Raw genomic sequence first — 15,384 nt, forward strand, 5'->3', positions numbered from 1 at the left:
ATACTGGCATCTACCCGCCAATGTGGAAAACAGCTCAGGTATGTCCTATCCACAAAAAGCAGAACATATCCAATCCGGCCAATTACAGCTCCATCAGTCTACTCTCAATCATCAGCAAAGTGATGGAAGCTGTTGTCGACAGTGTTATCAAGGAGCACTTACTCACCAATAACCTGCTCACTGGTACTCAGTTTGGGTTCCGCCAGGACCACTCTGCTCCAAGCGACACAAACTCTCAGTGAATAAAGCTAACTGGTAGATAACTACATGTCCCCAAAACTTCCTTCAACAGATTGTAAAAAAAATTTACCTCATTTTTCCTTTTTTAAAAAAAAACTATTCACTTACCATTGGCCTCCCAGCCCGAATTCCTCAAAAACAGAATCAAAAGTGTGAAATTGGGAATGTGGATGATCGAGATTCCACTATATTTAAAAATGAATAGTGACGGGGAATTGCTGACCTGCAGATCATTACTTTGCCATGTATAAGCAGTCATTTTCATGTAACTGAAATGGGCAGTAGTGAAGTAGTCAGGAGGGGACAGTGGTTGAGCAGAGCAGGCCTAACAACAAATGGCAATGGAACAGGTCATCGTGGGCCAAAATTCTCTCTCTTGTAATGAAGGACGAATCGCGTAATACTTTTTAAATGTGTTTATTTGGAAACAATACTATTAATGTTTCAAAGTTCAGCATCAGATGTGGAGTCTCGCTCAACAGAAGCATAGGTCACAGAATGGTCCCTATAGTGTTACAGCCCAATCTCTAACCTGGGCATGGAGCCTCACAAAATTACCCCAATATATCTGATTATAAAAGAACTTGACATAGAAGGTGAAGTATGCCACTGTTTTTCAGGGCCTTGTCATCGAGGGTTATAATCCCAGATGTGGCTACAATTTCAACATTTGCGTTCTTGCAAATTATAAACTTGAAACCTTAAACTTACTGGAAGTAGTTGGAGTTTTTCTTCATGAACAAAATGTACACACACAAGGTCTGCAGTGTACATATCTAACTGAAACAAGCTGCATAAATGTGTATCCTGTTCAAACACTCCTTGGGATGCTTGCAAACTAGCTTTTGACCTTCTTGGGATCACTGAAAATATACATGGGGTTATGCAAAAATTCACTGGGGTCTAGTATATGTGCAGCACTATCAGTACATTTTGAATTTCATGTAAGTTTTACCATACTGTGAGTTTAACTTATCTAAGCATTAAATTATTTTGTATCTTTTTGCTGTATTATCTCCCCACAAAAGATAATTGAGGTGGTGTGCTCCAGGAGCTCTGCAATTATCAGCTGCACGATGTGTGAAAAAGGTCAGGGCAGAGTACTGCTCAATTTTCCTTGTTCCTAACGGGAAAGTCCATGCCCTATGCTTGGCAGCTCGGAATGGCTTATCAAATATGGGGAATGCTACTTCATGGGAGAGCTTCCAGCCATACAATTTTCCCTTCCTCCTTCGGAACATACCTGGCCTGTACTTGCATCCCCTGAACAGGCCACCAAGATTATAAGCTCAACAAGTGGGGAGCAATACCACTTAATGGGAAAGTTAAATGACAATGCAATATATTTCCCCCACTTTTAAACAACTTTAATGAAGAATCCCACGTTAACTTTCTAACACCAATATAGATGCCATTCCTCTTTTTTAAAACTTTGACAAGGCTCTGCAAATTCACTCAAAAGTTCAGACATTACTTGCAGAAATTGGCACAAAGACATCTTAAAAAAACAAAAATCTTCCAGAGCCAAGATTTGTTCAAGCAGCAACACACGATTACAAAGTATGTGTGACTAAAAGTTAATTGAGAACGGAACACAAAAATTTTTTACTTTCTCTTCGCTTGTCACCTCCACACTGGCTTAATGCCATCATAGAATTTTCCCCAGCCTAACCTCGTTCTCTTAATTGTTTCCAGCCCTTATAGACTTGGTGCTTCTATTGAGGAACTACATTTTGCTCCTAATAAATATTCACACTAACTTCTCTTCCATTATTAAAATCAATTTGTACTCTTGCATTCCTTAGAACATGGTTGTTGTAATGCCAGTTCATGTAAATATCTTGTACCATGCCAATACTTGTATGTACATTATTTTTAAATACCGAGAAATATTTTGGAGAGCACACTAAAGTATTTTAGAGAAGAAAGAAACGTATTCTTTCGGGTAAGCTTTCTGAGTCAATAAAAATGATGGTGCTGATGTTGGGTTTGGATGGAGACTCGGCGCTAAAAATATGCAACTCCCAACTATTTTCAAAATGTGTTCAAGGTAACGCAATTATTTTGTCTGTTAGCCCTCAAAGAAAAGAATGGCGACTGTCCAGAGATCTAAATGGTCTGCACCTCAGACTTTGATTGCATCCCCTTGATCAATGAGAAATGTCCTATGAATTAACTACTGTTGTTTTGTTTTTAATATCTGTTAATACAAGGCTCTGAAGATGGTTCATGCTCATCAGGTGGGCACAAGTTTCAGTACACTATTGAAACTTAATTCAGAAATTATTTATTAAGCATTTACATCCAATTCATCTAATGGCAATGAATGAATCAAAGTATCAAGTCCTACAACATAAGGGAGATGGATCTAATTCGCAAAGGATTGCATAAAAACGTGGCCACAATAAAAATGTTTACTTACATGCACACTCAGTATTCTATTTGAGTGTAGCACATTTTTGTTCTTTTCTTCTCTTCCAGCCCCAGTACTAATTTACCAAAGTTACTTTAGGATGATCGTGCAATAGTTCTTCCCATTTATAATTGCCACAAACTCTGATTAAGATTCACACGCTGCATACTTAGGTTTGACGTCTGAAAAATGTACCCCTTTTGGGAGGGGAGGGGGAGGAGGAAGAATTGCTATGTAGGCCATAAAACCTTCTCAAAGATAATAGGAAATGCATTTAACTATTCTAAATAACATACCATGCATCGGAGCAGATATTGCTTTTAAACCCAGACCTCCACACTGTGAATTACTGTGCTTATTGAATGGAAACATAGAGCAAAGGCTAAGTGTTTTCCCACAGGGTGGAGAGGGATATAGCCCCATCCCATTTGCGTGCATCCTATTGGCCAGCTTCAAAGAAATATCGCTTAACCCCCAGGAGTAAGTTTCTCCCCTGCACAATATGATGGGAGACTGGAGAGGAAGAGAAAAAAATGCTCATCTCTCTCCTTCCACAGGTTAAAAATACTAATTGAGGAATAAAATGATAACATCAGATTTCTAGTAGTGCTGTAGCACTTAAAAATGAACAGCTCTGATGGCTAAACCTGTCTGGTTCTTAAAGATTATTGCAGTCTAGTTGCAGTGACTAAGTGAATAAAATCTGCTTTAGGTTTTAACGCAATATATAGCTGTCAAAGTTAAATAACTCCCCTCCTACACATATGCACTCCTTAAACAAAAAAATAGCGCTGTCCTATGTACTTGTCTATTTAACTAAATTAATTCTGCCACAATATAAACATCAACAAGATACATCATTGCAGAACTATAAAATCTAGCAGTCAATAAAAACCAGTCTGAATTGTCTCCTACCAAAATTCTGATAATCACATTAACACCAGACCCCTCACTATGTTTTTGGACAATGGCCACCAGCTCTTAAAGTTAGTTGTCAATGCCCAATTATTAACTTTATTTAGATTTTTTTTTAAACTAAAAACAAATTTCCCACATGCAAAGGGGAACACTATCAAGTTCTGTTTTCATTACTTTTGAAACTATCCAGATGCCAAATGTGCATTTTCTTAACTGTATATTCATTCTCCCTCTTGTCAATTCTTCATATTCTCATTGCAATTGCTAAGCATTTTGGGGTCACCTCCAGTCGCTACTGTTCATTCGGGTTACAACAAAAAATACTTTTTCTGCATGTAAACAGGAAGAATTTTGTTCAATTCAGAACACTACCATATAGAACTTTTTTAATGTGGTTTTGTGAAGTGTACTATTTTGAGCTAGCAGCAGGTATTACCGAATAAATGGCAAATTAGTTTTAGTCGCAACATAATTTTCATCATAGAATCCAGAGGCTGTTTAGAAGGATATAGGGGACACATGAAGATCCAAACTGGTTGTTTTCACTTAAGTACTGAGGTTTACGTTCTGCATCGATAATTAGATTAACAGCATTCTGTAATTCAGTAATGAGGTCCAGACTTCAGAACAGTTATCCACTTCTTCAACGCAACTTAATTTGTTTTGTAAGGCTGTAGCTTTTGGTGGTGACACTTAATTATCTTAACTTGACTGTATTAATGTTCATCTTTAAAGTGTTTCCTTAATGCCTCAGTTGTAGAATGGGATTTCTAGATGATGATTTAAATGCACACCCAAATCTATTCCTGCGCTATCAAACTACTTAATAATTTTGTTATGGCAAATAAAATTTGGAAGCTACTTGCCCAATGGCCAAACTTAATGTTGCGTCCTGGTCACTTACAATTAATAATTGAAGTATTTGTTTGGGGAGAAGTCAAAGTAACTTTTAAAATCAAGAATCTGAGTCTTTAAGGTAGGATATCCAGAGCTGGTAATGCAACATTCATTTGACAGTTAGTTTAAAAAAAACTTTTCAAGTTTAATTTCAAACAAAATATGGAATCTATTTTATTCCTAACTTTCTTCTATAATTATGTACACAAATTGTAATCTACACTGTCTATTATTTTGATTTTCATTAAACTAGTGGTTAAATAAATGGCATTTTCTATTCATGTTATCCCACATTGTGGTCACAGGGGTGTAAAATAGATCAGTGACAGAACTAAATTTCAATTAAATTATTGGACAAAATCCTTACCCAACAAAAAGACATTTAAACCGTAACTACAAGTTATTGTTTATTTACTAGGGAAAGAACTTGCATTCATACAAGCACCTTTCACATCCTTGGGAAGCCCCAAAACAATGATTGTTGGTTTGTAGGCAAACACAGAAAGTAAATTTTGAGGAAGATGTAAAGAGGCTGCAAAGAGATATAGACAGGTTACGCAAGTAGCCAAGAACATAGCAGATGGAATATAACGTGGACAAATGTGAAGTTATCCACTTTGGTAGGAAAAGTAGAAAATTAGAATTGTTTTTAAATGGTGAGAGATTGAGAAATGTTAGCATTCAGAGGGACCTGAGTGTCCTTGTACACAAATAAACTACAAGTTAACATGCAGGTACAGCAAGCAATTCGGAAAGCAAATGGTTTGTTTAACTTTGTTATAAAATGATTGGAGTATAAGAGTAAAGAAGCCTTACTGAAATTATATAGGGCCTTAGTGAGACAACATCTGGAGTACTGTGTACCGTTTTAGTCTCCTTACCTAAGCATGGATATACTTGCCTTAGAGGGAGTGCAATGAAAGTTCATTTAGACTGATTCCTGGGTTGAGCGGATTGCCCTGAGAAGGGACTGAGTAGACTAGGGCTATATTCCCTAGAGTTTAGAAGAATGAGAGGTGATCTCATTGAAACATATAAAACTCTTACCGAGCTTGACACGGTAGATGCTGGGAGGATATTTCCCCTTGTTGGGTAGTCTAGAACTAGGGGTCTCAGAATAAGAAGTCGACCATGTAGGACTGAGATGAGAAATTTATTCAAAGGGTTGTGAATCTTTGGAATTCTCTTCCCCCAGAGGGCTGTGGATGGTCAGTTGTTGAATATATTCAAGACAGAGATCGATAGATTTTTGGATATTAAGGGAATCAAGGGATATGGGGATAGGGCGGGGAGGTGGAAGATCAGTCATGTTCTTAGTGAATGGCGGAGCAGGCTCACGGGGCGGAATGGCTCATTTCTGCTCCTATTTCTTATGTTGTTCTTGTCTTACGTAAACTAATATGTGCACAAGATAATGACTTCTATAGTGAAATTTAGTATGAAAAACATAAGACTGCACATTCAAACACACAACATTTTATGGAAGATTGTGAGATTTGGCTACACCGTTGGATTTATCAAGATTTAACTTGAATGTATTGTTTATTCCATGAATATCTGAAGTAATAAACATGAATATTGGAATTTGCAGAGAGCATGCTGATTTATTGTGGAGAAGTCGAGTACTTTCCTGTACATTACATTTGATGTGTTTTCATCCTAACTTCAGGAGTAGCAGGATCTGATGATTGGGAGACATTCTTGTGTGGTTCGAGCACCTCATTTCAATTGGGACAATAAGAGAGCAGGGAATAATTTTACCTGTGTTTCTCTTCACTGGTCTCTAATTGGCCTGTCTCAAATCCTTCACATCAAACGAGCCCCAGGTAGGCAGAAGAAACGTTACAAGGACACCCTCAAAGCCTCCCTGATAAAGTGCAACATCTCCACTGACATCTGGGAGTCCCTGGCCAAAGACCGCCCTAAGTGGAGGAAGAGCATCGGGAAGGGACTGAGCACCTCGAGTCCCATCGCCGAGAGCATGCTGAAATCAAGCGCAGGCAGCGGAAAGAGCGTGCGGCAAACTTGCCCCACCCACCCCTTCCCTCAACAACTATCTGTTCCACCTGTCGCAGGGACTGTGGTTCTCGTATTGGACTGTTCAGCCACCTAAGGATTCATTTTTAGAGCGGAAGCAAGTCTTCCTCTATTCCGAGAGACGGCCAATGATGATGATGTCTCAAATTGAAGCTAAATATATTTTTTTTTGCTCGTCAACTTTCTTCATTCTCCTCTGTTGCTTCCTTACAGGGGACAGCTCCACTTCCGTTGGTCACACTCCAATATCTTACCCAAGCGTGAGCTTGGCATCACTTTTTAGTCAGGAGTATCGCAGCTGAGTTTGATCCTGCCATCCCAGCACATATATACAAATGCACTCAAGCAGAAGTAATTTGAAAGTGGTCAGCCCCAGCAACCCTCACTGATTTTCTCACTGTCTCTTTCCCTCCCCCAATTTCAGAAATGTTGAGGCAACCACAACAGAAAGTAAACCAATTAAGAGTTATTGAGAAGCACGCACTCTTTCAATTCACACTGAGTCTACCTAACCAATCATTCATAAAGTTTAGACATGTAATACTATTCTACTTTTGAGTCCTGAACTCGACAGAAAAATTATAAGTTTTGTCTCTAATTCTTCACTTCAAAATTTCTGTCATATTGCCTGCCAATTCTTTAACTTTTCAATTAATTCACCTCATGTTTAGCCTGCGAAGCAATGTTTAAAAATATACATAGCAACTGAAAACTAGCATTAGTGAAACTATACTGAACAGAACTGTTGGTATGTAAACAGCTTTCATACATGGAACATTCTGAAGTATATAGTTCTTATTTTAATAACACAACATATTCCATACAATAAAATTAAGTTTCAAACTTGGAGTGATTGAGAGGCTTTACTTATTAATTCAGTCTACACCACATGCTGAAATGATGTAGCTATGACTCTAGGCGTTTGTGCATTATTTGTTTATGTGACGGCATGTGGAATATTAACAGAATGATTTCTGTAACTTTTTTTTTAAATAACATGCATTTTTCTTTTAAACTTACTTACATTTATCATAACCCGATATATTTTAGTGAGACATATGAAATCTTGTGGTAACAGATTGTTAGCAATCCCATAAATGGAATAAATAACTGCTCTCTTAGTGTCAGCTGTGGCTCACTTGGTAGCACACTCGCCTCAGTCAGAAGGTTGTGGGTTCAAGTCCCACTCCAGGAACTTGAGCATATGAAGCTAGGCTGACACTCCGGTGCTGTGCTGAGGGACTGCTGCACTGTTGGAGATGCTGTTTTTCAGATGAGACGTTAAACCGAGGCCCTGTCTGCTCTCTCAGGTGAACGTAAAAGATCGCATGGCACTAATTCAAAGAAGAGCAGTGGAGTTATCCCCGGTGTCCTGGCCAATATTTATCCCTCGATCAACATAATGACCAGATAATCTGTTTTTGTTTGTGGGAGTTTGCTGTGTGCAAGTTGGCTGCCGCATTTCCCATGTTACAATAGTGATGCACTCCAAAAGTGCTTCATTGGCTGTAAAGCGTTTGGGACGTCCGGTGGTCGCGAAAGGCGCTATATAAATGCAAGTCTTTCTTTCTATCAAACTCAGCTTAAGTTCGACTTGAATGTTGTGAAATACTGTCTGGATACACCTTTGTAGAATGCAACCCAAAAAACCTCATACAACAAAGCTGTAAGTGCAAAGTTTTGTATTCTATGCATTCTAGACTGAAACTTCGCTGTAAATATCACCCTTTCATTCATTCTATTAGGAAAAACTATCACTCTTGGATTTTTATTGTTAAAGCAAAAACGTATTGAATATACTTTTTTCAAATAAGATTTTAGTTTATTTTACTTATTAAAAAAAATTAACTCCCAAGATTCCAGAATTCTAATGTTAAACAATGGCTCCATCGTACGTTAAGAACACGCAATCTTTTAATTTAATTCATTTAAAGATATTCTATGGGAGGCACATTGAATTGTGTTGGAATTCTTTTGATTTCTCTCGCTCCATCCCTCATTATTTAGATTTTACTTTCCTTTCTTTTCTATTTATGCAAAAGCAGGATTGGCAGTGACTTAAGTTAAAGTACATATTCAGTGATCTCACTGGGCTTGTAGTGGATGCGTCACTGCACTTGGAGGGGAAGAAAAGTCTAGGACTACTTTTAGTTCAAATGACTACCCAATTTTATAGAAAATGACCAGTTTGAAATCCTGGCCTTCACTTTTTCCTATGACGCTGCATAGGGATGCAACCCATTGGTGATGTCACCAAGTGGCTTAGCATGGAGGAAAACCTGACTAAAGGGCTTCCTTGCCAGTACAAAATGTTACTTAAAAAAAAGCCAAAGCAAACTTTGAACAAAGTACTCCACTAGGCTTTTGTTTCCCTTTAAGTCAATCCCCTTTAATATTACGTTAATACGATTCTCGTGCAATCACAATTCATAATTTCAAATTGTTCCTCATAAGTTTCCTGTAACAAATTGAACTTCACTACAGTGGGTCAAAATACTCCAGATGCAACCTAAAGTTTGGGAGAGCAAAATCTAGACTGCATGTCTCATTCTCCTGCTGGCTGTTCTCTGTTCAAGTGGATATGGGAAGAAAATTTCACATGTCCACCACTGCACTTTACTGAAATCCTAGTGACAATAATCACGAATGAATAACTTGAAATTAATTGCAGTCAGATAATGCAGCAGTTACAAGTTATAATTTTGCAGACATTAATAATTCAGCAATGTTAGATCTTAAGCACTAACACATTACCTTGGGCACAAGTGACAAAGGGGAAACTATGCAATTTCAAACATTCAAATATAATTATCTGTGGAATTTGACTAATGTACTGTTCACTATGCGTTTGATCCTTTACTTTGGATAATGTTCATACATTTTCCTCTTGATTTCTGAAGAAAATGCGAATGTGCAAAATAATATTACTTCTGGTTAGATGGATACGTGCCCAGTAATTTTGGTTTGGGGGAGGGAAGAAAGAATAGCACAGGAGTAGAAATAATTTTAATAACTCGTTTCATTAATACTTATGGGCTCTAATCAGTGTTGTACTCCATTTATTTCACTGCAACAATATGATATTAACAGGCAATAAATCACCTGGATAAGTCTCCCATTTGATACGACAGTAAGCAGTAATTATTATTTTGGATGTTTTTTTGAAAAATAGCATTTTGTGGCTTCAATTAATTTCTGGGGGCAGAGGAAGGTGCTGATAAACATTTACACACTGGTTTATATTAATGTTATAATAGTTAAAAGTTGTGCAAAACTATCCTGCCTCCTAAAAAAATATTTTAACTTTACCAACTGTTCCAACAGATTACTCACTTTTATACAAGAGAAATCCATCTCCACATATCTACGATACAATACAAGGCAGAATGGAAGCTTCCACTACAGCCATGCTGCACAACCCCTATAATAAACAATGTTTTAAATGAAAAGAGCACTCTATCTGCAAGCGGTTTTCACAGCTTACTTGGAAATGTGCAATATTATTACAAAATGTAATTACATTGTTATATACGAGTTCAATTGTTTAGCAGTTTTATGCTGAATTAGCCTTTACATGACAACTTTTCATAATTTGCAAGTCAAAACTATTAATTTATGAAGTCAGCAGGTTCTATTACATTAAAATGTGGAAAATAGAAACAGATTTTTTTATTCCCAATATTTCTGCCAGTATAAGCTACACCCTGATTGACAGCCCACTGGACATTGCAATACTGTAAATTGCATCTCTGAAGACTGGCATTGGATTGTAAAACAACATAAGTTATTTGCCAAAAGTCGGAACAATACAAGAAAGTACATGCCACTGAACAATATGATCTGGTTCTCACCTGGGGGAATTTGAATGTTTTGAATGTTTGGCTGATGCTGTGGGGGTTGAGGGAGACGGGGAGCTATAACTTGTGGTGTTATAGTTGTCCTTGGGCCAGTATTCACTGCTGCTGTCCTTGCCAGAGTTTGGGCAACTGTGTTAATGGTTCCTTTGCCCATTCCTGCTGGTGTACCAACTGACTGAGTGGAAATTCCGCCAGGATTGGATGCCACATTCTGAAGCCCACTTTGTAGAGTCTGACCTATTACCATAGTACTTGTATTTGACTGATTGTTTACACTGGTCACCGCACTACCAGTTGTTGATGTCAATAATCCTGCACTGAGAGTCTGTTGTGGTGTCTGTATGATAGTTTTGGGCTCGGATTTGATAACCTGTCCACCAGCAGACAAAGAAACGCTGCTGGACAAACTAGCAGGTTGACTGTTTAAAGTCAGAAGCGAAGTCTGATGGGGAGCTCCGGTGCCACCAGGAGCCGGCAAGTTAGATACGCTAACCGTGGAGTTCAATAGAGTACTACTGCCGTTCGGCGTCGATGCAACGGACAGAGACGGGCCACTGTGAGCTGGTGGTCTCACCAGTGTCACTGTGGGTCCTGCTGCCTGTGAGGAAACGACAGTTGAGGGAACATTCTGCGTACTGACAAAAGACGTCTGAATAACCGTGTAGGCAGAACTAGAGGCCGGCAAAGACGCCGCTGGCAACCCTGTACTAATTGTGTTTTTAACAACGGATCCAGGTCCATTATTGACCACCGTAACAGCTGGCAAGGTAGCGGCAGCTGCCGAACAAGTGAAAGTGGTGGCATTTCCTGCACTGTGAGAGTTGATCACCATTCCATTATTCCCATTAAGAGTTTGCACGTTGGAGGTGACAGTTTTCACATGGTTGGACACTGGGGTTGCCATTGCACTGATGACCACCGGTTTCCCCTGGCCGGTGCTGGCCGAAGCTGGTGTTTCTGCCGCCGCCGCCGGTCCTGTCACTGCTGCCGCCGCTGTACTCTGCTCTTGTTCCACTCCCGGAGCCTGGGACCTTGCATTATTGATAACAACACTTGGCGGTAGCCCGCTGCCCGCCGCCGTGCAGGGCAAAAGCCCGCCGCCGAAGGCGTTCTGCGAGTTAATCTGCACGCTCTTCGCCTCGGAGCTCTCCTCCACTTTGATTTTGGCTGCGGTGGGAAGCTCTGCTCCTGCCAGTCCCATTTTGTTCTCTGCTGTTTGCAGCTCAACATTATTGCTCACCCTCCCGGCTGTGTTTTCCACGTGATTGTTCACCACCTGCGGCCTGACTGCGGCCTGCCCCGCCGCGTTGTGGCCCGTGGCCGCCAACTGGGACTCCAGCGAGCCGACCAAGTCGCTCACCACTTTCTCGTCCACGTCCGAGAAGAACACATCGTCCAACAGATCTGAAGCCCCCGCCGCCATCTTAAGGCAGAACTCTTGTTTGACTCGGACCGCGCAGGCGCAGCGAGCCGTGTTGTTGGGGGTTACGTCAGAACTGGGGCCGCGGCGGGCGGCCGCCATTGGCCGGCTGGCGGTTTAAAGCGCCGGCCAATGAAGGAGCGCGTTATTAGGCTGTGGAATGAGTGTGCCGAGCGGGCTGGAGACGCGCTGGGCAGCAACAACACGAAGGGAAGCGTTTTAATCCCGCGCCTTCGCCTCTGAAACATTGGCCTTTCCGACCAGCTCGACGGTTTCGACGAGATTGGCGACAAAAGCGGCCGTTTTCTGCGGATTTTTCGAATTTATCTTTGTACATTATTGTGTGCAAGATGGCTCCCTCATTCCAGATGCTGAAGGGCGCCACACCTGGTGCATGTGTGGAAACAGCAACTTGTCTCTCAGCTTTATCTCAGCGGACATGTTAAATCTACTTCAGAGGTTTTTATTTCCTAACTCTATGGGGATGCGTATACCATTGAAGTGAGAGCTAGTTAGCACCATAACCTGGTGTATTTTTTTAAGTAAACTTGTGTAATTTTCTGTTGATTCGTAAGGCTATTTATAACTACTTTTATTTCAGGATACAGTTTGAGATCAGATATTTTTTCAATCTATTTTTGTAGCAGAGTATTCAGGATTGCCTACACGAACCACGAATAACGATTCGTGGGAAGTTTTTCTATTGCATGTTCAATATGGGATCTGTGTAATAGCTACTTGAGGAAAGTTTCCCCCTTTTTATTTTAAATGTGCAAAGATGGGCATGCCTGCAAATGTAATTGCACTGAGAAAATAAGCAGTTTAACTAGTAAGAATAGAATTGTTCCATGTGCTTGTGAGAAATAAGATTCTGCAAAGGGGAAATATTTCTGTCCTCTTGAAGCTTGCTAGTGTTTAGAGGAACTATTAAACTCCTGGGATGTCTAGAAATAGCATCCTGAGATTTTGAAATGCTGTAGTATTACACGGAACTGAATCTACATAAAGCAATGAATGAACGTTTACACTACTCCTATCCTTTATCCAGCTATATAGTGAAAGCTGTTCTTCCAAACAACTTCATTGGTGACAGTCTAGAAAGTTGTAGCATGTTCAGAATTTTGTGGGAAATAGACAAATTTTCAACCTAACTGATTTATCAAAAGTTAAGCTAAAGGCTAACTGTTAAAACCCTGCTGATAATTACTTGACATTTGAAGTTGCTTTTGAAACACTGAATTGTGGTGACTTTTTGTACAATTGTACAATTAATGTGTCAATCTTAAAGCTGTATCATTTGGCTTATTGGTCAGGTAAAATAACACTTTTTATTGCATGTAGTACAAATTTTAAAATGGGTTTATTTCATCTAGCCCATCAGTTGAATTGGTAATGCTTTACAGCTACTACATCGACAAACTTTCTGTTTCTCTCTGGCAATTAGTGAATTTTGATAAATCAAAGTGACCCGTGCACACTAGTTTGGTGAAGATGTGGGATTATTATCCTGTATACTTGATATTTCCTCTTGGAATTGCAACCAGTTGTCGTCTGATGTTTGAGACCATCCACGTGATCTTCTCATTGAATATTGAAATACTTTGGTTGTAGTAATCCTTTTTTATATTCCAATTTTAAAAGTTTGTTCTTGTCAAAATTCTGCCTCTGAATTGAGGATTATTTGTAATTTAACTTGTGCCTTGACTTGTTTTCTATTTTACAAATAATTACTTTGGATCATTTATACTGTAAACTTTCAGGAAAAACTATTGCTGATGATCAACATGTATCGGATAATGTATCCAGACCACTCACCAGGGGCTGGGCTACTTGCAACTCTCCCTGTGCAGAGATGATTAAATCAAGAGTTCTGCTGTTTTATGCTAGGGATCCTTAAATTACACAAATGCAGTAACATATTATACAAATTGGGTCAGAGGGCAACTTGTATTGTTCCTGTAATCTGCACAACCTTGTCAATAACCTTTCTACTAGCTCTCTTGAATAGAGAAGACTGAAGCCTCTGACAGGTGCAGTAAGCTGGTGTCCAATTGCTGTGATCTGTAGTTGCAGCTCTCCAGAGCTTGCTTTGTACCAGACCACTTCCCTTTTCACAACTGTCAATGAGGTTGGATAATGCTATCGTGCATATTAGTACTTTGGTCTAGTGGGATTCTTTTTCCCTTTTAGAAACCTAGAAAATAGATGCAGGAGTAGGCCATTCGGCCCTTCAAGCCTGCACTGCCATTTAATGAGTTCATGACTGAACATGCAACTTCAGTACCCCATTCCTGCTTTCTTGCCATACCCCTTGATTCCCCCTAGTAGTAAGGACTATATCTAACTCCTTTTTGAATATATTTAGTGAATTGGCCTCAACAACTTTCTGTGGTAGAGAATTCCACAGGTTCACCACTCTCTGGGTGAAGAAGTTTCTCCTCATCTCGGTCCTAAATGGCTTACCCCTTATCCTTAGACTGTGACCCCTGGTTCTGGACTTCCCCAACATTGGGAACATTCTTCCTGCAACTAACCTGTCTAAACCCATCAGAATTTTAAATGTTTGAGATCCCCCCCCTCATTCTTCTGAACTCCAGTGAATACAAGCCCAGTTGATCCAGTCTTTCTTGATAGGTCAGTCCTGCCATCCTGGGAATCAGTCTGGTGAACCTTCGCTGCACTCCCTCAATAGCAAGAATGTCCTTCCTCCAGTTAGGAGACCAAAACTGTACACGATACTCCAGGTGTGGCCTCACCAAGGCCCTGTACAACTGTAGCAACACCTCCCTGCCCCTGTACTCAAATCCCCTTGCTATGAAGGCCAACATGCCATTTGCTTTCTTAACCGCCTGCTGTACCTGCATGCCAACCTTCAATGACTGATGTACCATGACACCCAGGTCTCGTTGCACCTCCCCTTTTCCTAATCTGTCACCATTCAGATAATAGTCTGTCTCTGTTTTTATCACCAAAGTGGATAACCTCACATTTATCCACATTATACTTCATCTGCCATGCATTTGCCCACTCACTATCCTATCCAAGTCACTGCAGCCTCATAGCATCCTTCTCGCAGCTCACATTGCCACCCAACTTAGTGTCGTCTGCAAATTTGGAGATACTACATTTAATCCCCTCGTCTAAATCATTAATGTACAATCATTAATTTCACCAGACCAAGGAACTATTTTTTTTAATTATAAGTGGCAATAAAAAGTTTAAACACTGATGGTGCATTTGATTGTATAACTTTCATGATAGCCAAGACTCTATACACTGTATCTGAAATACCCCAATGGACTTCTGGAATTTCCTAAACTGGCAAAGAATGTCTAAATAAATTGTGTGCTTTCCAGTGCAAATAAGTACCATTTTTGCAAAGAAAATGTGAACATTTATGAAATGTGTAAATGTTACATTATTTTAGTGTGGCAGTATGGTATTTAACATGAAATTTGGTAGTAATTTTGCAACAATGCATGCTTGCGTAATGTTCCTTTTTCATACAATGATCTTTTGTGGTATGGGGTAATGCTGGTGTGCAGAATTGTTTTGGGGGAAATAATTAATCTGTGATATTGCACTTCAAGTTTTTGTAAACT

At 39.7% G+C, this 15,384-nt stretch overlaps 1 protein-coding gene across 2 annotated transcripts in view; it reads right to left on the reverse strand.

Moving 5' to 3' along the window:
• Positions 1-11,802, reverse strand: part of LOC139277634 (transcription initiation factor TFIID subunit 4-like) — a 65,883-nt gene extending 54,081 nt beyond the window's left edge. For both annotated transcript variants that reach the window (XM_070896371.1, XM_070896372.1), the window contains exon 1: positions 10,357-11,802. In XM_070896371.1, coding sequence (XP_070752472.1) covers positions 10,357-11,785 — 1,429 coding nt within the window. In that variant the 5' untranslated portion in view covers positions 11,786-11,802. The remainder of the gene's footprint in view (positions 1-10,356) is intronic.
• Between the last annotated feature and the right edge of the window lie 3,582 nt (positions 11,803-15,384).

Source organism: Pristiophorus japonicus, chromosome 12, assembly GCF_044704955.1.
Source record: "Pristiophorus japonicus isolate sPriJap1 chromosome 12, sPriJap1.hap1, whole genome shotgun sequence".
NCBI lineage: Eukaryota > Metazoa > Chordata > Chondrichthyes > Pristiophoridae > Pristiophorus > Pristiophorus japonicus.